Here is a 26,056-nt window from a genome sequence, read left to right on the forward strand (position 1 = left end):
AATGTTCTGGAGTCAAAATATCCACCAGTCAGCACACTTCCCAGTGAATCCCAGCCGCTGCCACGAAGAGGGATAGGGAAGAAACAATTTTTCCATAGCTGTACTTACTGAGCCCCAAGTGTAAAGCACAAGAAAATCGCGTCCCATTTGTCAGACAGCAACGACATGGCTGGTTGCCTTCATACTGCAATCGCCTCTGTAATCTTCCTGTGAGACGTAGCATCCTCCAGGGAGTGAGTTGGAACCTTAGCCTAGTGCAGAGTTTATTAAAACCATGTCTTTTTTTAAATCACTTAACTTCCAGCAAATAGTATAAATCTTGCACACACTGAATTACCTCTGATTAAAGGTATTTAGGATTAATCAAGGGAGATGTGTTGTTCCCTGAAAGTAAAAATCAGACTTTTTTTTAAAATCATTCCTTTGAGATATTAGGTCATGATTATTTTAATCACAAAGGAAAATCTGAACTTTGGATCATTTTCTTATTAAGCATCAGAAACACTGTATTAAAAACTGATAAATGGCCGAGTGTGGTGGCTCACGCCTGTAATCCCAGAACCTTGGAAGGCCAAGGTGGGCGGATCACCTGAGGGGTTTGAGACCAGCCTGGCCAACACGTTGAAATCCTGTCTCTACTAAAAACACAAAAATTAGCCGGGCATGGTGGCGGGCGCCTGTAGTCCCAGCTACTCAGGAGGCTGAGGCAGGAGAATTGCTTGAACTTGGGATGTGGAGGTTGCACTGCGCCGAGATCGTGTCACTGCACTCTAGTCTGGGCAACAGAGAGAGACTCCATCTCAAAAAACAAACCAAAAAAAAAAAAAAAAACTGATAAAGAAGCCTCACTACATCCCTCAAAAGTGAAGACAAAAGCTACAGGATAATAAACCAGAAGCGATAGGGGCAAAACAGTGGGCTGAAAGCCATCCCAAAAGCATTTTTATTAGACAGTGTCAAAGACACCTGCTGAGGTGGTGACCTGACCTAACAAGCTTTGACCATGTCACCATGCTGTCTTCATGCCCGTGGTAAAGAGCTGCACTGTCTCCACTCTGCAAAGAGCTGCTTCTGGCCAATTTTGCTTCTTAGTTGTCCTCATGTAGACATGAGTCCCAGCTGAGAGCATTTTTCCAAAAAATAAAGTCAACTTTTACCTCCTTCATTTGAAAAAAAAAAAGAGCAGATTTTACAGTTGCGTCTTGATAAAATAAGGCAAAGGGTTGAATCCACCCTTTGGGATTCAATTTTGGGATAAATTTATCCCAAATTTGGGATTCAATTTTGGGATAAATTTATCCCAACTTACACAAAGATATTTTCTAAAAATAAAAGAACAGTTGTTCATCTATGGTGTGACCTCCATGAGAGAATACTTGCCTTGTGTTTGCAGGCCTTCTTTCCAATAATTAATGCTGTGAAAATAAGTAAAAAAATACACTAACTTATATAACACAAAAATAAGACAATTTATACTTGGAGATCAGCTACAGAATAGAAACTAAAGCAGATTTATTACTTAGGCACAAAATAAACTACGAACTTGCATCTGTTTTCTTATTGCCTTCATTGTAAAAGGGTTAAAATAAACAAGTTGTTACTATTTTTGGAGAAATTCTTGTGTATCATCATCAAGGAAATAGAATTTAGAAAATTTTGTTTTGTTTTGTTTTGAGACGGAGTTTTGCTCTTGTTGCCCACACTAGAGTACAGTGGCACGATCTCAGCTCACCGCAACCTCCCCCTCCCAGGTTCAAGCAATTCTCCTGCCTCAGCCTTCCTGAGTAGCTGGGATTACAGGCATGTGCCACCACGCTAGGCTAATTTTGTATTTGTAGTAAAGATGGGGTTTCTCCATGTTGGTCAGGCTGGTCTTGAACTCCTGACATCAGATGATCTGCCCGCCTCAGCCTCCCAAAGTGCTGGCATTACAGGCATGAGCCACAGCGCCTGGCCTAGAAAACTTTTAATGATTTTACTCTAAATTTTATAACTTAGAGAAAGTCTTCATTAATTTAAACTCTATTAATTCACACTTTGCTTTATTTCAGAAGTGACTGGAGTGGTGTTTAATATTACTCAAAAAATCTTTTCTTTGTGGATAATAATGGAAGTGTTTAATGCAATAATGTGAAAACAAGATTGTAAGAATAATGCTTAAAATGTTAAAAGGATAATTTGTTTTTGAACATCTTTAAAGTCTTTAAACATAGCTCTTTACACATAAATTTTGCACATGCCAAACAAAAATTGTTTCATCTAGTCTTTCAAGCAGGTCCCTAGAAGAAGTGTTTTGTAGCAAATCCAGCTCACATACTATGAGTTACCCTCAGAATTTAAAAGTAATACATGTATCCCCAGTTCTGATGTTTTAGACTGGTCTTTTTTCCTTAGTTTGATGATTACGGTTTGACAACATAACCAGTCCCAGCTAGTGGGTTCCTGGACCTTGAATGAAAGGTAGATTTGTAAGGCAGCTGAGCTTTGGCTGATTGAGACTTGTTTGTTTGAACATGTTCCGCCCTAGTAATGGATATGGTCCAGTAACTGAATAAAGATAATGAGCACTGAACAACAGATGTTTATCAGGCAAAACGGAGATCATCTTTTAACACTCTGTTGCTGAGGCTTTGGTATAAGTTTATTTAACAAATTTTAACCAAACACCTGTTTATGTACCAGATTCTAGGTATTTACAGGCAAATAAAAATAGATATGGCCCCTGTCATGGAGTGTACTGTCTAGCTGGGGAGCAGAACTAAACACATACACAATTAGATATAAACCATTATCCCTCTGTATCTGTTGGGGATTGATTCTAGGAACCCCCTTGGAGACCATAATCCATGGATACTCAAGTCCCTGTATAAAATGATATTGTAGAGTTGGCCCTTTGTATCTGAGGGTTCTGCATCTGAGAATTCAACCAATGTTGGATCAAAAATATGGTATTTGTGGGATGTAGAACCTGCAGATACTGAGGACCATATCTGGAACTAACGCAGGACTGACTGCAAGACTTGAGCATCCTCACATTTTGGTATCCACAGCGGTCCTGAAACCAATCCCCTGAAGATATCAAGGGACAACTGTTTTTGCATGTAACTTATACAAACCCTCCCCTATACTTTAAATCATCTCTAGATTATTTATAATACCTAATACAATATAATAATTATAATACCTAATACAATATAAGTAAATAGTTATACTATATTTTTAGAAAATAATTACAAGAAAAAAGTCTGTACATATTCAGTACAGATGTAACCATCCATTTTTTCCAAATATTTTCAATCTATGGTTGGTTGACTTTACGGATACAGAAGGCAGAATATAATTACAAATTATGATACAGAAGTACTCTGAACAATAGGAACAGAATGCCATGAAACTAGGAGATACAATTGGAAAGACTGACTTTGGAGAGCGTTTATAAATGGAAAGGTCTCGGTGAGCATCGGAGATTTTGAGCTCTTAGAATAATGTTCCTTGAATGGTTCTTATTCCCTCTTTCCATTTCATTCTATGTAGGCACTGGAAGATGCCTTCACCATGAATTTTACCTGTGTTACTGCCAGTATAGATGTTGATCTTTCTCAACCAAGACATCATGAATTTCCATAGCGCCGATAAATTGCAACTGTTGGGGCCATGGAAACATGGGAGCTGGGCTGCTTAGGAGAACCTGGTTCTTTCGGTGGGGTGAAGGGTGTGGTGTTTACACATTTCATTAGGATTAGAGTGATTTTGGTTCTGCTGCAGACACTGCCAAGAACTCACCATATTCCTCTGGATAAGTCACTTAATTTCATTGAATCTCATTCTTTCTCATATAAAATTAGAGAATTAAGATGAGGTCATCTCTGAGGTCCTTTCATATTCAGTGTCCTAAAAGGCCGTATTGTATAGGGAAAAAAGGTACAGACTTGGGAACCAGATTGTGAGGGTTGAAATCCCAGCTCTGTCACCTACCAGCTATGTGACTAAGTACATTTCTTAACTTCTCTGTGCCTCCCGTTCCAAAACTGTAAGATGGGAGATAAAATAGTATGCACCCCATAGTGTTGTGAGAATTCAGTGAATTAGTCTAGTAAAGTACTTAGTGCCTGCCTTATGGTGTGTAAGAAGTGTTAACTGCTATTACTACTCCCTGAAAGAAGGTCACCTCTTCTAAAGCCTGGACTCCAGTAGAGGCAGAATACTCGAGACCCCGGAGTGAACATATAAACAAAATAGTGTTTGGGAACCAATAACTGACATTTCCACAATTCTTACCAAACTTGCTTTGTGTCAGGCATGTTTTAAAGCACAACTTTTTATTGTTGGAAGAAGGCCCAAACCATAGAATGCTTTATTTCATACCCACAGGGACTCTCTTCTTCCTTAGGACACAGGCAGGTAATTAAGCCCCTGAGGATGGGGTGCACACAGGATATTGAACTAGTGCTTACTTCATAATGCTTTCACACCTGCGGCCAGGACAACAAAGCAGGAGAAATCAATGCCATTACTTCAGAGGCTGAGGGGTGGATGCTCTTATGCCAATGGGTTTTTGCTCTACTTAAGCAACATGAGACCTCATAAATTAAACTTGAAAAGGATTTTTCAAATTATGAAAAAATTCATTAAAAATGTATAAGCATTAACTTCAGCTGACTTAGTGTATCACAGAGATTCTGTTTTAATTAAACCCATACAGATTTGCAATAAACAGCATCATTTTCTCTTCATTTCTTAATACACCCAAATCTCTGAAACTATCATTTTGTTCCTTTGCACTATTTTCTTTAGCATTTTCTTCATAAATGATACCACCTGGACTCTGTTATATTATAAGTGGTTATTAAATGTTTAATAAAGAATGAACTAATAAGACTTTTACATTTCTTCCACTTTCTGTGTGTATATGCGTGTTTGTGTAATCTTCTGACAGCTAAAACTCTGACAATTCAGACTACTGTGATTTGGGGATGTCTGAAATAATGGAGATTATGCTTTCTTATAAAAGAGAGAGAAACTACTTTTTCTGTGAGAAACTAGGATGCTATCATGGGAAAGAAATTGCTTGTGGATCTTGTAAAACAGAAAATGTAGCTTTTTAGATAAAAGGAAAAGGAGAAAAAAAGACAAGAAATTAAGTTTACTTAGCAAAAATCTAGTTTCCTGAAACTTTTCTGGAGACCAGAGCACTAGAGTCTCTCAGTGTTTTTTGCTATGGATGACTCCCTCTTTTGGGGATGGTGGTAGTTGGGCGAGGGGGAAGACTCCAAGGGGTAGTAGCAGCCAACTCCCCTCTTAGCCCTGACAACCACACCCTGACCCCTACCCCTACCAGCGGCTATCCAACACTGTCGCTTTTACCTTAGAAAAGTAGAGTTCAACCTCTCTGACAATTTCCACTGCCCCTCCTTTGTCCCTAGCCTATCTTCCTCCCTTGAGCCTTCTCCCTGTCTTCGGTTTCTTCTCCCTCTCCAAAGACTTTTCAGAAGGAGCTCAGTTTTTCCTGAAGAGTAAGAAACAAAAAAGTCTTTCTGTGGGAGTCTGTTTAAGACATAACGGACTCCTGCTTATAAAAGGCCCTTTCATTCTGTTTGCTGGTATGTGTTTCCTGAGCAGCCGGGGATGGAAAGTCTCAATAGAGTCCAGTCAAAGATTGCAACTGCAAATTTCCAAGGCTGCAGGGTGGGGCAGAGGAGAAGGGAAAGCCTTGTATATAATGCCATGCAGACACTTTCAGCAAGACTTACTCAAGGCAGCCCCAGGAGCTCTGTCTTTAAACATGCCAACATACGTTTTGTTAGCAAGGCAGTTCTTTCTAGCAAATAACTTTCTTTATGGTTTCCCACGTACAGGGTGGTTTTGTTTTTCACAAAATACCGTTATTTAAAAATGACAACTGAGCAGAGAAAATAGGCATTAAGCAGGAAATGCTTGGAGCCTGTCTAAGGCTTTTTTCTGTTGTGGACTGGTGAATTGCTGCCATGGTAAGCTGATGTGTTGCCCTTTCTGTTGGAACCTTCAAGATGGTGCCCAGAGTGAGAGGGAGCATTTCAAAGAGGATTCCCTTTTGGTCTTAGGTCTTAAGTTAGAATTACATAGGGATAAGCAAATTCAAATCAGAAAGTTTGAGATTTGGATTTGAACTGTAGAGGTTAAAAGAGGGTTGGTGTAGAGATTCACATTTTTTGAAACTGTGAAATTGGATGGTTAGTGTTCACTTTTCCCCATACATACACAAATATATATATATATATACATGTTTACATTTTATATTCTGTATTGGCAAATATATGTATGTGTGTATATATGTGTATATATATGTATATATATATACACATATACACATATATATATACACACACACAATACACACACATACACAGACATATGTTCATTTGATTTAATGAATAAATATTTGTTTGGCTGACCTTAAATGGATTTCATGCTATCTTAGCACTTTCTTAAATGGAGAAATTGCAACCATGTGCCAAGATTAATATGGTAAAAGTTTCACTTTATTTTATTTAAAACTATGTATATAGACATGGAATAGAATGTAAAATGTATATGAATTTAAGATAAAAATGGAATACAACCCTTGCTTGTGACAGGAAAGGATCCCAGATTCCCTGGGGGTAGGGGTGGACTCAGCTTTAGCTTCAACAGACTCTGGGACACCTCTGCCTAGGGCTGATCATGTGGGTCAGCAGGAACGGGCAACAAAACTCAGAAAGATTCTCTGCTCAGAGATGTTGGAATTCGTACTTCCTACCCCAGTCTTCATTCTGTAGTTATAAAATTATGATCCTTTTCAGGTCTCTTTTTAAATGTGCATATTTATTGATAGGCTTAAGCTATTGGTCATTCATACCTTATAAATTAAGCAACTAACATCATATTGAGATTGGCTTCACAGACCACAGAAGAAGCTTTGGGTTCCTAACTGAGGTCCCTTAACAGTTTTGTAGACTAGAGCAAGCCAGCTAATTCACTTGAGCCCGGTTTCTTAATCTGAAAATAGGAATGATAACACCCACCTAAATATCACAGAATAGCTATGAAGTCAAAATGGCATACTACACATGGAAGACCCCTATTAAATTATGAAGTACTATTTATATATCAGTCATCACTACCAATCATTTTACCTGAAATTAGTAGTACATCATTAGGCTCATTCATTTGAGTTGAGATTAGTTAATAGAGAAGAATGGGATGGGAGAGGTAGTTTTGAAATATAAAACATTTAGGAAGATTGGGCCCATATGTGTTACCTCAGTGAGGGTCTTTGCTATTTGAAGGTATAATACAGCAGGTCAGAGGCAAGAAGGAAAAGGAAGAGAGTCAATGCCACAACAAACTTCTGCTCTGAGATTCAGCAGAGGAACCTTGAGGAAGAAACAGCCCTTGACAAGCTAAGTTGCTCTAAGGAGAAAATTCCATGATGAGATTCATCTTAACTTGTTCGGCAAGCCGCAATACATAGACTGAGACACAGTACTACTATATTACAGTTCTGAGCATGGTATTTTCCAAAGCCAGGATCTACTGAAAGTGTAAATAATTGGAAGTAAACACTGGTCTCACTTAGCATCTAGAAAACATCCTGTCCTCGTGCACGTCTGACAATGCTGCCTGTCATCTCTGCTTTTGTGTTCATCATCCTAATAACACACAGCAGTTGTTAAGCTTGCACTGTGTACAGGGCACTATTCTAAGCACTGGACATGAACCATCTTTTATCCCCACAGTAACCCTAAGAAGTATATTCTTTAACTCTCATTTTATAAAGGATTCAAAATCACACCTACATAGGAGGGATAAGTTCCAGTGTTCCATAGCACTGTAGGGTAACTAAAGTTCACAATGATTGATTTTGTATTTTCAAATAGCTACAAGAGAGGATTTTTGAATGTTCACAATGCAAAGAAATGATAAACGTTTGAGGTGATGGATATGCTAATTACCCTGATTTGATCATTGCATGTTGTATACATGTGTGAAAATATCACTGTGTACCCCATGAATTATTATATCCAATCATGTAATTAATAATATAACACATAATACAATTAACATATACAATATAACATATATGTCAGTTAAAATTTTTCAAAAATGTTCCCATTTTACAGTTGAAAAACTGAGACTGGATGTTTAAGTAACTTGACCACTTAGTATATGGCAGAGGATTCAGGTGACAATAGACCTGAATAGATTCTGGGCCTCTTTGAGGCCAACCTCTTCCCAACCCATGGTATAGCCATTGTAGGTAAAGATAATTAAAATGTGCACAAATTAGGAAGCGCTCAGAATCTGCTCCTCTGAAAATCAGAGGATACTGCCTTCTTGAGGGCCTGCTGCTCAAATTCTCTTATGTAAGAACTAACATTGAAGTCTTTTATTTTATATTATTTTTTGAGACAGGGTCTCACTCCATCACCCAGGCTGGAGTGCAGTGGCATCATCTCAGCTTACTGCAACCTCCGCCTCCCAGGTTCAAGTGACTCTCTTGCCTCAGCCTCCTGAGCAGCTGGGATTATAGGCATGCATCACTATGCCCGTCTAATTTTTGTAATTTTTTTTTTTTTAGTAGAAATGGGGTTTCACCATGTTGGCCAGGCTGGTCCCAAACTCCTGGCCTCTAGTGATTCACCAACCTCTGCCTCCCTAAGTGCTAGGATTACAGGTGTGAGCCACCGCCCCTGGCCTGAAGTCTTAAATATACTTGGAGAGGTGAGGATGAAGTAGGGCCAAAGAGAAAAAGGCTCCAAGGAAGTGATCAGTTGTTTTTGTGTTTAATTTGTTTTCTTTTCTTTCTTTCTTTCTTTTTTTTTAAGCTGAGCAAATGACTGAGAAAACAGAGGTCTAGGGACATTGAGAAGGTAAAGTGTCCAATTTTTAAAAAAATTGTCCACTTTAATTTTTAAAGAAACAGTATTTAATGAGTTCTCAATCTGATGATGTCATTTTTCTGTCTTCCGAAATCTCCTGAAATCATCAGTTTGACTTTATGTTTGCTTCTAACACCAAGCTTCACCAAGGCACATTTAAGCTTATTTAGGGAAAAAAAGTCATGAAGAACAAAGCAAAAAGCAGATTTTAGATCTTAACTTTCACAAATATTCCATCTCTTCCCTTCTAAACAAGTCATAGAAACTATGGACAAAAGTAGACTCGTGTGTAAGAAAAAAAAGTTTATATCTGACTGTAGAATGAGTTTTGGACTAATTTTTTTCAGGAGTCAGAGTAAGAAGGCCAGGAACCTAGGCCACCTTTTTGGTGCTCAGCACGCGGTGAGAAACCCAAAATGACCACTGATACATGCACTTGCCTTCTCATGTTGAGACAGCCAAGCATAAAGAGACTCCCTACTGGCCTGCGCACTGGGCAGAGCGCACGCTGGGGTGGAGCCTCAGGAAGTTGGCGCCATTTTGCAGAGGGGAGGAGCCTGGCCTCTCCCTTTTCCGATGTGGAACCTGGGATTCAGTCTGTGAGAATGGAAGTCTCTTAGCAGGACTGTGGCTTTGCTAAGGGTCCCTGTTTCCCTTTTTTTTCTTTCCACCCAACACACCCTGTCCTCACCTTTCAAAGTGTCTGCAAGCCTAATTTTTCATGGTTGTGTGACAAGGACCCCGTTTTTAGCTGAACTAAGGAGAAAGCCCTACAACAATGTTTTGTCTTTCCTCGCCATTAGCAGTTCCATTTGGTAAGATAATTTCATTTAAGTGGACAGTCAGTCCAGCAACATGATAAATAGTTTTGTCTGGGATCAAATTTCTATTACTTATCCGAAGCTGATGTCATTTTGAATTACAGTCATCACACTTCTTTACTCTGATCCCATTCTCTCATTTAGTAGTATTAAAATTCTTCCAATTCACGTTTTCTTTTGTAAGTCAAGATCTCATGTTATTTACTGTTATTTACTCAAAAGTCAGGTCTTTTGAGGTCTCCTGTTATTTACTGTTATTTGGCCAGTGGGTCTACTTCAATTAAGACTCATTGGGTGAATAACAGTAAATAACAGGAGACCTCAAAAGTCAGGCAGGTCTGATTCTTGATGTCATTGCTTCAAATTCTGATTCCAATTTATCTTCATCAGATTGCCAAGGATCGAAAATCAACTTATAGCACTTCCTTGCTAACTGAGGGAGTGCACTGAGCTTTGTATTTATTAGCTGGAGAAAAATTCTTATTCGATATAACAGACTGCTATATTTCACATTAGTACTATAAACTAAAATTTTCTTTCTCTCTGAAAAACAAAAAAATGCCTCTTCTAGGTGTTTCCACCATACCCTGGGCTTTCTCCTATCTTAGTACAAATCACACCATGTTGAAATTCCCTATTTATGGGTCTGTTTTTACCTTTAGAGTGTAAGCTTCCTAAAAATAGGGGCTGTGCCTGGTTCCCTGTTTTATCCCTAGCTCCAAGCACTGCCTGGTACATTAAATAGGCAAGCCTGAAATCGTTTGATGACACTGAGATTTGAAAAGAAAGTAGGCCCAGAGGGCTGGCAGGATTTCTGTTCAATTGCCCAGTTAGATTAAATAAGGCTACCTAGATGTTTAGAAACAGTGCTCTGTTATGTAAAGGAAGGCTGAAAATTTTAAAAATAAAGTCTTCTGGTGGTTTGTTTGTTTGTTTTTTTTTTTTGGCAAATGAGAAGAAAACATGAGCTGATCCCCTTGTGTAATTAGAATCCTGAGGTTTTTGTCATGACCCCAAAACACTTCCTAGAAATACCAAGTCTCCTCTGAAGTCTCAATTGGGTATTTGCCTTTCTCTCTCCCTCTCTTTTTTTTTTTTTTTTTTTTGGGAGACTGAGTCTCGCTCCGTCATCCAGGCTCGACTGCAGTGGCAAGATCGTGGCTCACTGCAACCTCCGCCTCCTGGTATCAAGCAATTCTCCTGCCTCAGCCTCTCAATAGCTGGGATTACAGGCGCACACCACCACGCCCGGCTAATTTTTTTGTATTTTTAGTAGAGACGGGGTTTCACCATGCTGGCCAAGCTGGTCTCGAACTCCTGACCTCGTGATCCACCCACCTGGTCTCCCAAAGTGCTGGAAATTACAGGCGCGGTGGCTCACGCCTGTAATTTCATGTTTTTATTACCGGTGAACTTAAAATTAAGGTGATATATTTTCTTCTGGCTGACAAGAACAGATAATATCATCCCAGCAAATAGTTTTCTAGAGGCACTGAGCCTCCTATAAACATTTTCATTTATCTAACTGGCATCAGAGCAACCTGCGCCACAACTGTTGCCAGCCTCTTCTCTCAACACCAACCTCATATCGTCCTTGTGTGTTCCACCCTACCAAGGATAGAGGGATCAAGGAAGCTCCTGTGGCAAACGGATTCAGTTTTATCTCATCCTAAAAAAATACTGTAATGTCATGAAAAATCAAGTCAAAACTGAGGAGGAAGGAGAGAGAGACATGACTTTTAGTTTTAACACTTGTCTATTCATTAACCCCACCCACCTCCAATCACTTTTGGCTCCGGGTACATACGGCTTATATTTATGACTAATGCCTGGTATTCTTTCTTTACCTTGGGCCTTCCTTGGAGGAGCAAATTCTCCTGGAGCTGCCTAGAGGGTTCTGTGATTTACAGGCATGAGCCACCGCGCCTGGCCGGGTGTTTGCCATTTTCTAGCCTCCATACCATCACAAGAACTAGTGAGAACTAAGCCGTAGTCTATAATAAATGATGTGCTTTCGTTGTTCTCACCGAACTATAACTTTAAGCATTTTTAAAGACTTTTATTAAAGATTCTGTTCTGTCGTTTATCTGTATGTGAAGCTCAGGAATAAGAAGTATTTCCCAAGCAACCGAGGTTACTGATCTTTGGGTTTGTAGGACCAAATCCTGGGAATTTGAAGTGACTCTCTAATGGTAAAGTATTAATTAGACCTCTGTAAAATGAATCAGACTCATTTGCTTAATCAGGAGTCACCTCAGTTAAAGGGCCAGCCAGCAAGTAACCTGGCTTAGATACAGGGCTGCTTGTTGTTTCCTTTCCAGCTATTTTAAATAGCTGCTGAAATGGGGCCACGGACTGTTTCTGTTCATCCCATTCCTATCTACCCCCAATGGTGGATGCAGTTCATATCTGCATGACTCATCTAACATTTGCTGCAGAAGTGAAAAGAATGCGAGGATGCTGAGAATCAAGAGGCACTAAGCAGCCTTTCAGGACACACAGGGTTTCTGAAATGGGTATCCATAAATCACAGAACCCTCTAGCAGCTCCAGCAGGATTTGCTCCTCCAAGCAAGGCCCAAGGTAAAGAAAGAATACCAGGCATTAGTCATAAATATAAGCCGTATGTACCCGGAGCCAAAAGTGATTGGAGGTGGGTGGGGTTAATGAATAGACAAGTGTTAAAACTAAAAGTCGTGTCTATCTCTTCTTCCTCCTCAGTTTTGGCTTGATTTTTCATGACATTACAGTATTTTTTTTAGGATGAAATAAAACTGAATCCGTTTGCCACAGGAGCTTTCTTGATCCGTCTACCCTTGGTAGGGTGGAACACACAAGGACAATATGAGGCTGGCGTTGAGAGAAGAGGCTGGCAACAGTTGTGGCGCAGGCTGCTCTGATGTCAGTTAGACAGATAAATGAAAATGTTTATAGGAGAATCAGTGCCTCTAGAAAACTATTTGCTAGGATGACATTATCTGTTCCTGTCAGCGAAAAGAAAATATATCACCTTAATTTTAAGTTCACTGGTAATAAAAACATCTATTTCTAGAAATTCCATAATGTTTCTGTGCAGAGTACCAATCACCACTCCCTCTCTGTAAGGTGGCCCATTCATGTTAGCCTCAAGCCATGTGACACTGAATAACTCTCAGCCAAGCAAACGATGCCCTAAGCAGGCATGAGCTGGTCTTCCAATTCCTTTGTGTGTGCTGCTTTTGGCATATTTGGTTAATGCACTGTGCAAATATAGTCTGAACATGCTAATTTCTCTTAGTAGCGTCAGCTTTGCTTTATTCCACTGACAAAAAAGCCTTGTCCGGCCCATCCACGTTTCTTGGTGAGGAGGGACATAGTAACCAGCAGCCTGACTAATCCATACTCACTATCAAAGCAAAATGATTTCAGATGAGAGCTCTATCCTTGGCCCTACTTTACAGACGAAACTAGTCATTTTCACAGGAAATAACTAGCATGAAAAAGGACTTTGTTTCCTAGGGTTTCTTAGTGCAAGCTCTTGTTCTCAGAGACACAAAACTCGGCTTCCTGGTCATCATCTTTGACCTTGGTCACGTCACCTGATCTCTCTATTGTCTCTTCATCTGCAAAATCGGTTTCTTGTTTGCCTTAGAAGTGTCTCTCCAAAACAGAAAGATACAATATGAGTCCTTGAAGGCGACCTTTCACTATTAAATGTATCACTTGTGTTGTTCCATTCTTGCATTGCTGTAAAGAAGTGCATGAGTGGGGGTGATTTATACAGAAAAGAGGTTTAATTGGCTTATGGTTCTGCAGGCTGTAAGGAAGCATGGTGCCAGTATCTGCTTCTTGTGAGGGGCTCAGGAAGCTTCCAATCATGGTGGAAGGTGAAGGGGGAGCAGGCACATCAGAGAGAGAGAGAGAAAGAGCGAGGAGAAGAGAGAGAGGAGGCCCCACACTCTTTTAAACAACCAGATCTCACCTGAACTCAGAGTGAGAACTTACTCATTAGTGCGAGGATGGCACCAACCCATGGTGGTGGCATGCGCCTATAGTCCCACCTGCTAGAGAGGCTGAGGTGGGAGGATTGCTTGAGCCCGGGATCCCAGGAGGTTTCAGTGAGCTGAGATCATGCCAGTGCACTCCAACCTGGGTGATAGAGCAAGACTCTGTCTCAAAAACAAAAACAAAAACAAAAAAACAGGAAAGAAAGAGAAAAGAAATACAGAAATATAGGGGGCCAGGCTAGTGTGACAGCAGTAGAACGAGGATAAGGGGTTGGATTCTGATTATATTTTGAAGGAAGAGTCCAGGGGTTTGCTGGTAGGTTGGAGGTGAGATGTGAAGCAAAAGGAAGCAGTAAGAAGACTCTCAAAGTTTTTAATCTGAGCAATCAGAAGAAATTGAGCTGCCATTGACTGCTATATGGGAAAGACTGTAAGAAGAGCAGGTTTGGAAAAGAAGAGTTTGGTTTGGGACATGTCAAGTGAGAGGTGCTCATTCACATACAGAGGGTGAGTAGGCAGTGGATATATGGGCCTAGAGGTGAGAGCCAGGATTTGTAACTAAGATACAAAATCGGGAGATGTAAGCAAGGAAAGAGCGTTTAGAGCCATGAGAGTGAATGAGATCACTGAGGGGGGTGAGTGTCAACATACAAGAATAAAGTGCAAACACTCTGAGACCTGGGGATCAGGGAGATGAATCAAACCAAGAAGAGAGACTGAGAAAGAAATGACAGGAAAGCAAGACAAGAATCCAAAAACAAAAAAATACCAAGTACTGGTGAGGATGTAGATAAATTGGAACTGCTGGTGAGAACGTAAAATGGTTCAACTGCTTTGGAAAACAGTACGGAGTTTCCTCAAAAAAGTTAAAAATAGAACATATGATTCAGCAATGCCTCTTCTGGGTATGTATCAAAAGAATTGAAAGCAGGCTCTCAAAGAGATAGTTGTATAGCCATGTTCACAGCACCACTATTCACTATAGCCGGGAGGTGGAACCAACCCAAATGTCCATCAGTGGATGAATAAAGAAAATGTGGGCCAGGCGCGGTGGCTCACGCCTGTAATCCCAGCACTTTGGGAAGCTGAGGTGGGTGGATCACGAGGTCAGGAGATCGAGACCATCCTGGCTAACATGGTGAAACCCCGTCTCTACTAAAAAATAGAAAAAATTAGCTGGGCATGGTAGCAGGCGCCTATAGTCCCAGCTACTTGGGAGGCTGAGGCAGGAGAATGGTGTGAACTGGGTAGGTGGAGCTTGCAGTGAGCCAAGATCACACCACTGCACTCCAGCCTGGGCAACAGAGCAAGACTCTGTCTCAAAAAAAAGGAGAAAAGAAAATGTGGTATATATGCACAATGGATTATTAGCCCTAAAAAGAAGGAAATCCTCTCACATGCTACAGCATGGGTGAACCTTGAAGACATTATGCTAAGTGAAATAAGCCAGTCAGAAAAAGATAAATACTGTATGATTCCACTTTTATGAGTTATCTAAAATAGTCAAACAACTCATAGAAACAGGAAATAAAATTGTGGCTGGGCTGGGTGTAGTGGCTTTCACCTGTGGTCCCAGCTACTTGGGAAGTGGATCACTTGAGCCCAGTAGGTCAAGGCTGCAGTTAGCCATAATTGTACCACTGCACTCCAGCCTGGGGGACAGAGGGAGACTCTGTCTCTAAAATAAATTAATAAAATAAAAATAATTGTGGTTGGTAAAATAAGAAAGAGCAGATCACCGAAGTCAAGTGAAGAAATTGTTTAAGAAAAAGGAAGCCATCCATTGTGTTAAATACTGCTGGGAGGTTGTAGTGGCCTGAATAAATCTCTAAAGTATCGGGTCCTAATCCTTAGAATCCATAAATGTTAACTATAAGGAAAAAGGATGTTTGCAGATGTGATTAAGTTAAAGCTCTGGATATGGAACAGTTATTCTAGATTATCCTGGGGGGTGGAGTGGGGGCGCCTAAATCCAGTCCTAAGTATCCTCATAAGAGAGGACAGAGGGAGATGACAAAAGGCAAGGAAAAGGCCACGTGACCACAGAAGCAGAGATTGGAGTGAATTGGCCACAAGTCAAAGAATGCCAGTAGCCATCAGAAGCTGGAAGAGGCAAGAAATGGACTCTTCCCTAGAGCCTCTGGCAGGAGCATGGCTCTGCTGGCACCTTGATTTTGGCTCAGTGAAGCTGATTTCGAACTCTAGCTTCTAGAACTGTTATAGAATAAACTTACATTGTTTGAAGCCATCAGCTTGTGGGAATTTGTTACAGCAGCCACAGCAAACCAAGACAGGGGTCAAATAAGATTAGGACTGAGAAGTGATCATTGGATTTGGCCAACTGGAAGTTGGATTTGCTGGTGACTTGGACAAATGTCGTTTCAGGAAAGGCGCTGGGGGAAACTATTTATACTGGATATAAGAAAAATTGAAGAGGAAGTGGACACAGCAAGGATAGGCAACTCTTTCAAGTTGTCTATAAAGGAAAGCAGAAAAATAGGATACTGGCCAGGACAGGGAAGCAGAATCAAGGGACAGGTTTTATTTTTGTTGTTATTGCTTTTTATTTTTTAAGATGGGAGATATTTTAGTTGTTTATATGCCAATGGCATTGCTTTAGTAAGGTGGAGACAAAATTAATGATGCTAGAAAGGACCAGGAAAAAACTGCAAGAATCGAGTCCTTTGGTGAGCGAAAGAAAATGAGAGCCACTGCTCGAGTGAAGGGGCTGCCCTAAGACAGGGGCAGGAGTGTTCATTTACCACAAGAGAAGAGAAGGCAGAGCTTATGCAGACAGAAATGCAGATGCAGGTAAGTTGGTCATGGGAGAATATGGGCGTTCTCTTCTTGTTGCTGCCATTTTTATAGTGAAAGAAGCAGCGAGCTCACCAGCTGAGAATGAGGATGAGGAGACAGGAGGTATCACAGGTCTGAGAAGGGAAGGTGTGAAAATCATGAGAAGGTGACTCAGGAAATGTGGAAGGAAAGCTGGATAGCACTGAGGATCCACTTGAAGTTAATATCTGTGAATTTTAAATGAGACCAGCTTTCATGATGTGTGTTTATTTTGCACTGTAGTTGCTCCGGAATAGGTTTAGAGTTGGATCCGACCAGGACTGGGGATTTTATCAGCCAGTATGATGGAGAAAGAAAGAGGCAGGATTGCTGAGTTTAAAGGGAGTGGTTCCATGATAGGCCACGGACTCCAGGCCTGGTAAAGCAGCACGTGAGGGCATGAGGGTTTTGAGGGCCGGAGAAAAGGCAGTAAGCTCAGTAGATGGAAGTCCTGCTAGAGTCAAAGAATCACTAGTGTCAGGTCACAGTGAGAGTGATCCTGAAAGCCAGGAAATGGACACCCAAGAATGAAAAGCTTAAAATCCCCTTTCCAACCAACTGGGGTCTTTGGGCTTTTCTGCATATTCATCCACTTTCCTTTTACATTTCATTTTGGAATATGGGCTGAAACTTCACTCTACTGAGAGAGTCCCAGAGCTGTGGGACTCACTGATGCAGTGATAGGAATAAAACTACAATCGACCTCTTGAACTGGCACAAAGAACTAGAAAGGAATCAAGCAGTCGTTTATCTCAGCACTCTCACTTTACAGAGGGGGAAACTGAGGCCCAGGGGGGAAATGACTCATCCGTGATCACTCAGCAAAGTTGAAAGTCAAAGCCAGACCTTCAGCCTCAGCATTCAGTACCCTCCATGTTACCCCACACTGACTCCCACGTTCTCTATGTGAACATTGGTTCAGACCTCGGGGTGCCAGGACTGTCAGTTCATTAAGCATCTTCATGTCTCTGCTACTTCCATGCCCCTCTGTCTTTCCCTTCACATTTTCATCACAAGATACCACATTTATAAAAAAGAGCTCTCCTCTAAAAAACTCCTTGGAGATCCACACAATTATCTGTTTCTTCCTTTGTACAATATTAAACCTATTTTATTAAAGTGCAGAGACGTTCTTAGCAAATACTATTCACACACTAATCAGGGAGCCTTTGTAGTCAAATTTGCAGGCTTTTTAGTCTCTGTAAAACAGTGCACGAAAATAATAACTGAGGTGGAAATTCCAGCCCAGTTTCTTTTTTTTTTTTTTTTTTGAGACGGAGTCTCGCTCTGTCGCCCAGGCCGCAGTGCAGTGGCGCAATCTCGGCTCACTGCAAGCTCTGCCTCCCAAGTTCATGCCATTCTCCTGCCTCAGCCTCCCAAGTAGCTGGGACTACAGGCGCCCGCCACCACGCCCCGCTAATTTTTTTGTATTTTCAGTAGAGACGGGGTTTCACTGTGTTAGTCAGGATAGTCTCGATCTCCTGACCTCCTGATCCGCCCGCCTCAGCCTCCCAAAGTGCTGGGATTACAGGCGTGAGCCACCACGCCCGGCCCGGCCCAGTTTCTTTAAGCTTACTACATCAGAATGCCTCATCAGTAGTGATCACCATAGGGAGGGGAGGGGTCAACAGGGACAGTAGGATATTACTTTTATTTCACACATTCCCACCCATCCATTCTCCTAACAGAGTTTCTCTAGTAGTGACCCTACATTTGGAAGGGAAGAAAAGCAACTTAGTGAGAAACCTAAACCTTAATAATGCTCCCAATCTGGGGGGATGGCAAAATGTTAGAAACATTCAAGACAGTGAAAAGTGCATCTAACCAGGTGTCTTAAACCTGGGTTTAAGTCCTTTGTTCTGACACTGTGTTATGGCTATGTTTTCTTTCTCTTTTCTTTTTCTTTCTTTTCTTTTCTTTGAGGTTTAATTGGCTCACAGTTCTGCAGGCCATGTAGGAAGTCTGGCACCGGCATCTGCTCGGCTTTTGGGGAGGTTGCAGGGAGCTTTTACTCATGGCGGAAGGTGAAGTGGGAGCAGGCAAGTCACATGGCCAGAGAGAGAGCAGGAGAGAGAGAGCTATGTTTTCTGAGGCAATTCATATAATCACTCTGTCCCTTAAGTTTTTTATTTGCAAAATCAGAGTCATGGTTCAGTGGGTTTTTTAATGCCTCATATTTAATCTCTCCTTAAGGCTCAGTGGCATAAATTTGCAGAGGAGCCATTTTTCTAACTTGCTAATTCCTAGAAAAATCGTCAAGCCCCATCCTGGAGAGTCTTTCCTCTCATGAGTCTCCAGGGACCGCCAGAACTGGACCAAACTTGTTAAATAAAACACAGTGCCACTCTGGGCTCCATGCTTTGGGAGGAATTTTCTAAACCTGTATCACAAGTGATTAAAGTGTATTAAATCAGTGGTTATAAAAGGGATTTCTGTTTTGGATAGATGGTTCTGCAAGATACTTCTGGGTCCTGCTAAACACTTAGATTTAAGAACTCTGTGTACTCCATGGTATACATTAAGTAAGGTCAGTCAAGTTCACAGCCTTTCCTTTCTTGGAAGTGCTCTTGGTACCTGGGGACCGGTCTCAAAATTGTTCATTCTATGAGGGTATGCTAGAAAAGGAAGAAGGTGAGCAGCAGAGGTGGCTAAATAGCTTCTTACAATAGCTTCTGCAATCATGGTAGCTTAGGAACTATATATACACGGTTGTCAACCTCTTCCATTGGCACACTAACTTTTTTTTTTTTTTTTTTACTCCATTGATTTTTTTTTTTTAGTTCTTATTTTTTTAGAGATAGTGCCTCACTCTGTGGCCCAGGCTGGAGCGCAGTGGCATGATCACAGCTCATTGCAGCCTCAGACTTCTGGCTCCAGTGATCCTTCTGTCTCAGCCTCTGGAGTAGCTAGGACTATAGGGTGCATGCCACCATGCCTGGCTAATTTTTTTTTGTAGAGACAGGTTGGTCTTTTTGCCCAGGCTGGTCTTGAACACCTGGCTACAAGGGATCCTCTCACCTCGGCCTCCCAAAGTGCTGGGATTGTAGGCGTGAGTCACCACACCCAGCTGTGAATTTTAATATATATAAATTATATCTTGATAAAACTGACTTTAAAAAATAATATCTGTAAGATAAACTCCTGGTCATCAAGTCAACTTTTCAAACAAGCTCCTTTCACCCAAATAAACAGCCATTCTGTAAAAAGGGCCCTTTTCTTGGTTCTCCTCCCCACAACCCAGGGTATTTCTCTATCAGCATGGGCAATAGCTGTCTATGCCCTTGGTGAGCACGTAAAAGGAAAGTTTGCTTGTCCCTTTATCTTTAATGTCTTACATTTTCTCTCTACTCCTTATTGTCAAAGGGATATTGGCATAGCAATTTATTTTAAGTACCTAGAGAAGTCATTTTAAGAACAGTATTGATTGAAAGACTAAAAAGTGGCTCTGTGCTATACATTATCAGAGATGTATAATAGCCTTAAAAGATGGAAAATAAAGTTTGACACTTGAGTAATGCGGAAAAATTAAAATAACTTCATTCTCTAAAGGAAATGGAGCAGGGTGGTAAATCTTGCAGTGTAGATCATGAGAAATCTTCCCAAAAGGTCAGCATTTATGCGGGGCCCCACAGATGATTATGTATATTAGTTAATATTTCCTTCCCTGCATGATATTAGACACAAAAATGTAAGCACTCCAAGGTGGGAAAAAGCACTTGAAAAATTGTTGCAAAGATTAACTCGGTTGTCTATAGGTGCTAGGGTTGTAGAAGATTTCTGTTTTCTGAATCTCTATGCTTTTCAGTTTTCCGAAAATGGCTATGTATTTCTTTACAAAAGAAATACATAATTTTAAAAAGTGAATTGGGAAATAATATTTTTTAAAAGTGAATTGGGAAACAAGTGTGTTACCAGCCCTCCTTGTACTAAGCTGATAAAAGGAGACAGGTGCTCTGCTGACTCTTTCCATATAAGATACAGGCCTGAAGGGGAGAAGGGAGCAGCCAATTATGGAAGCCTCAGGTGCTAGGCTTGCAAGTTTATTCTGTGGCCACAGGAAGCCTTAACGAACAATGAAAAGTGTCTTCCAGAATTAGTGAGGTAACGCACAGGCTCTCACATTCGTTCAGTGGCTGGTTTCTTTAGAAACTTATTGTAACATGTGCATGCACTTCTGGGTCACACACATTAAGCATGCAGTAAATCCTTGTTAATGAATTTTAAACCACAATTTAGAATAGTCACCATCTCTTTAATAGGTTGTTCATGAAAATTAGAAATTCCAAAAAAGGATTTACCAACCCTCCCTCAAAAAATTTCCCCCGCTTAGGATTGCTCATGAAGTTCTTGCTTAATAGAGTTACAGTTGGTTGTATCCAGAGATTTTTCCCTTTGCCATTCTTTTCATGATTCTTTCTTCATGTTCTTTGTTATGAGGAATGGAGATTATGCATGTAATGTTTTAGGTCACACTGTTTAGTAGTTGCTCAATAAACAGTGGTGGTCATTGTTTTCTGTTCATTCCCACTCCTTGTATAGCACTCCATAATTAACAATGTGCTGTCACAAACATTAGGCATGCATGTACAATCCAATAGTTGTTATCCCCACTTTAAGGCTGAGCAACTGAGGCCCAAAAAGATTAAATCATTTTCTCACTGTAAAACAGCTGGGAGTTTCAGAGCAGACTAGAATCCAGCTCTTCTGTCTCCTGGCACATGTTTTCTCACTATTATACCTAGTGTCAGTTGTACCACTAGAAATATCCCCAGATAACACAGTGATGGCAAACAGTGAATTTCACACAAGGGGGTGGAAGAGGTCCAGTTCCTATTTGGGGAGCTCAGCATCCTTTGTTCACCAAAGGATTTCTCATGTTATGATTTTGGAAGCCTAAGAGACCATCTAAGCAATGGCAAGGAAGCTCCACCAGGGTAGTATCCCTGAACTACAGGGGTTGCCTAAGGTTTGAGAGACACTGAGGATTTAGGATGGAAGCAGTGTGAGTGGTTCGTTTTAATAAAGAAATTAATTAACCAATAGATAATTTCCTGCAAGGAGGCAGAAGGCTGCTGCCTGTCAGATCCCCCTTGCCTGCTGTTGCAGAGTATTAGGCATCCATAGGTTAACAGAGCTATTTTTATGGAAACTAGTTCATTATTTCTCTTTTGTTGGAACCCTACTGGTTCATGATCTGGGCTTCTGTATTAAAAAAAAAATCCAACATGCACAGTTCAAAGTATTAATCTTTCTTCCTTGGAGTGAACAAAGCCCACCTAGCGTCTAAGAATGCCAGCTCCCATTTATAGATACAAGCTGTTTCCTTATCCAAGTCTCAGATAAAAACTAAAAGCTTACATGTCATTTTAAAGTTGCAACATGGCCTATTCGTTTCATTTTACAAAATTTGTGAAATCCATGACTTTGAAGTCATTTTTCGAGGACTCTGTTTTTTGTCAGGGTTGTTAGAAACAGCTAACCAATGACCCTCTTTCCCAGAGGAAGGCTGCATCTTGTAAAGTTAATGTTTTCAAAACCAGCAGTTTACTGGAAAGCAGAGAGCTGTCATTTCAAATGATGGCTTCTGGCACCTGCGTGAGACAGAGAAGCCATGTTGTGTCTTACTCTCCACCCACACAGCATAGACGGCTCCCATGCTGATTTGAGGGAAGAAATACGTTGTTTTGTCTCTCTCCCACTTGGTAAGTGGCAACTTCCCAGTGAAACCGCATGGAAATAGTCCAGAGTGGATTTTAGGTTGCTCTGTCAATAGGTTGCTCCCTTGGGTTATTTTCTTCCTTCTTGACCCCCACAGCAAGTTTGGTTGTTGGGGTTTCCACACTGGCCCTCATTTGCATTTGCTCTCCTTGTGGCCATACAGGCCATAAAATTGCTGTTATGTATGTGAAAACGGCCAAATATACCATAGACCCCAGATTAGGATCAGTCTGGTGCCTCTGAAAATGTGAATTGAGAAGAACTGAAAGAAAATCTTTCCCTGGGGAGAGTGCTGCCGAAACACCCTTCTGACGAATGTGCTGACCTAATCTAAGCCTCAATTTCCTTCAACAAGGGATGCATCGCTCACTTCCCTTGAGTTGTGAGAATGAAACAAGATAATGCGTTAAAGCCCTTGGCCCAGTTCCTGGCATGTGGCAAGCTCTTGGTCCATAAGCAAATCTTCGTATTAGTGTGAGTTCCTGGTCCTCCATGAAAGAACAAAGCTTTTGGCCTGTAAAATCTAATCTCTGGAAATGAGAAGCACTAAAAAGAAGAGGAGTGGGGACAGAGGGAGTGGGGAGGCACTTGGAAGGCTCCTGTTTTGTTTTGTTTTGTTGACAAATTCATTCTTCATCTTAGCCAGCGCCATGGAGTGAGTCCAGCTCTCTGTGTCTGGCCCCGCTGTGAACCCCCTGAGGCTATCCACAGTTGGATATCTTCCTGTTCCTTCCCTGCCCTCCCCTCTTCAAATGCAAACTTGGGGGGCTCAAGATTATTCCATACCCTTTATCTCCAAGCTAGTCCATGCCTGTTGGTATAGACATCTACCCTACACACACCTGCCCGCACCCTCTCTATTCTCATCTCCTTTTTTGTTCTTCATCTCAAACCTCCACATTGCTGCTCGAAAATGAACAAAGGTGAATGAGGAAACCAGGACATCATGACACCTAAAAGATCTTTGTGACTTCCCAATTGTTGAAAGACATGACTGGGAAAGAGTGACTGAGTGTGCAAGGTGGATTCCAACCCAGATCCTCCGGGGCTTGTAAGAGTTGAGAGAAAAGCAGTAAGTGTCCCAATAAATCTTGATTGATTTAAAATCTGCTTAGTGACTGAGAAGCCAAAAGAAATTAGTGTTTGCTGATTAGTAGAGATTGAAATATGCTATTTTAGTATTTTCAGGTCAAAGTGATGAACTGGCAATAGAAAAAGGTGCCTGACAAACAACGACCCTGAAACCTGGCAGGCCGATATTTTGCAATTATTACTTGATTCACAATTCACATTGCAGCCACTATTGATAAGTTCACTAGAGTTCTGTTTGTGAAAGCCCTTTAGAGGAATGGATATTAACAGTATTTTAGTATATATTATCTAATATTAGTATATATACCAATCTAATTAATGTATATAAATATCAATTTTATGTTGTGTGTATATATACATCATTTAGTAGTATATAATATAGCATATGTTAGTATATATAATATCAATTTGATGATGGTTTACTTACTTGCTGCAGAATAAATTAGAGTAAGGATCAAAAAAAGTGACTGGCAAAAATGACCAAACTAAACATGGGTTATGGTATGAGCAATTAACAAAGACATTTATCCAGATGACTAATTGCAAAAGCTCTGACAAATTCTAAGTTGGAACATCGTGAAATTAGTCTGCTAATTCAAAAGCGACTTATAAACAATCACCAAAGATGTGGCTGACTGACAAACAAGAATAATAAAAATATTAAGTGACTGAGAGACTATAAACCTCCAATTTGTATTCTAGACAGAAAAATTGTTTTTTTTTTTGCCAATGTAATCCTAACTTGTAAATACACAAAATCTCTCAGCACCTACTGCAAATACCAAAACACAGTCCTGAGAAACATACAGTTGTAATGGAAATTACAGGCCTTAGGGAAGTCTGTCTGGATGCCATCCTTGAAAAACACCATTGAAGTATGAAAAGGATGGAATCCTCCACAATTAACCTACACACTCTCCACCCATTAACAAACTATTTATTTATCTTTGTGCCACAGAAATAAGGGGTTGTGTGTTTATTACTAAGCCTAAATGACAAGAAAATGTATGGTTTCTTAACAGAAAAGTTCATTCTGAAAGAAATTAAAGTGCTGAATGTGTTTTTAGAAAATGAAATCTCCTCTAATGGTTATTGTTCCATAACAGGCCTATTTTTCATGTTTCTTGTTGGTTGGGTGGGACGGGGACTATACTCCTCTCATCAGTTGAAAAGAATAAAATTACTTCTGTATTATTCTTCAGTCTGGAATTCAGGTGGGATAATTAGGGCATTCTTTCAGAATTCTATCAATCTCTTATACACAATTCCTATAATTGTTCCAGGGATTTTTGCTATTTGTATCTTTTTTGCTTACTGGCAAATATAACCCGGAATAATCTCATTCTGTCAGTAGACTGCATAAAAGAGACTCTGCTCTGTTTTAGATAAGCCGGGACCAGATATCCATAAAGCATATTGCTGAGAATTATGAATGCTTAACACTTATTCATCATCACTGAGAAAATAATAGGGATTATAAGACATAAGAATATAAAAACCCAGTTAGTTGAAAGTTTGCACATGGAGTGCTTTCTTTGAGCAGATTTTTCATGATGGCTTTATGGCTATTTTTTTAGGTATCCTTTAATATTTCTCACTGGGGGTACTATGGGCCTTTGAGCAGCACAATTCATTGTTGACTGGCATACTACAAGGCATTAGAGTCTCCACTTCTGCACACTAACTGCCAGTAGCACCCCCAGTTATTGTCATAGCCCTAACCAACCCCACACATTTCCAAAAGCCTCATAAGAGGTAGTACCTTCCTGGTTGGTTACCACTGCCAGTGAGTCCAGTATGGGACCTTGAGAAAAGATTGAGTCCTATTAGAATTTCTGATTATTAGAATTTTATTTATTTTTTCTTTTTCTTTCTTTGTTTCTTTCTTTTTTTTTTTTTTTTTTTTTAGAGACAGGGACTCACTGTGTTGCCCAGGCTGGATTCAAACTCCTGGACTCAAACAATCCTCCCTTCTCAGCACCCCCAAGTAGCTGGGATACAGGCATGTGCCACCAGACCCGGTTAGATTATTAGAAGTTTTAAAAGACATTTTGGCTATAGAATTCTTAAAGAATCAACCTTTGGTGTGAAAATTTTCCCATTCAAATTTAAAGAAGTGTAATCACATGTATTCCATGCTATACCATGGTTGCCATGTGACCCAGTACTTGGCAGGTGCTGGCAACTACTGGGCTCACAACAGCTTGTTGTACCAAAGAATGTCACTCTAGCACTATCCAACCTTTGATCATCACCCCAGCTGATTTCCAGAAATGTTCTGAGATGCCAGAAGTGATTTCAGGAATCGATTTTCCCCAAGAGAACCTACCCTGCCTCCATTTACCTCTGCCCCATCAACTCCTAGAAAAAGTGAAGTCTACTGCTGGGCATGCCTCTGGGGTGGTCCTCTGGTGGCCCCAAAGCCAGTGTGGGCCCTACAAAGGTAAATTCCAGGGCATCACAAGTCACAGTGCATCACCAAAGACTAGGCCGATGGGGTGAGGGGGAGTAGTGTGTAGAAATGAATCACCCTCTTTTTAACCAAAAGGTTTTTTTTTTTTTTTTTGTCATTTGTCTTTAAGAGGTATGTATGTTTTGAAGCTTTGTCTACATGATTTTCTCAGCATATTTATTTTAAAGCCATTTCAGTGGTTAATGAATTCAAACCTTTATTCTCTCTTAAAAAAACTTCTGCACAATTTGGGTTA

The 26,056-nt window shown here is 40.5% G+C and overlaps 1 protein-coding gene across 10 annotated transcripts in view; it reads left to right on the forward strand.

The window, feature by feature from the left end:
• GNG2 (G protein subunit gamma 2) overlaps positions 1 to 26,056 on the forward strand; it is a 122,859-nt gene that overhangs the window by 70,360 nt on the left and 26,443 nt on the right. For 2 of the 10 annotated variants that reach the window (XM_031001797.3, XM_055361511.2), the window contains exon 3: positions 23,180 to 23,328. The exons of the other annotated variants lie outside the window; for them this stretch is intronic. In XM_031001797.3, the coding sequence (XP_030857657.1) occupies position 23,328 (1 nt within the window). In that variant the 5' untranslated portion in view covers positions 23,180 to 23,327. The remainder of the gene's footprint in view (positions 1 to 23,179; positions 23,329 to 26,056) is intronic. 10 annotated transcript variants of the gene reach the window in all.

This window comes from Gorilla gorilla, chromosome 15 (genome assembly GCF_029281585.2).
Source record: "Gorilla gorilla gorilla isolate KB3781 chromosome 15, NHGRI_mGorGor1-v2.1_pri, whole genome shotgun sequence".
Classification (NCBI taxonomy): Eukaryota; Metazoa; Chordata; class Mammalia; order Primates; family Hominidae; genus Gorilla; species Gorilla gorilla.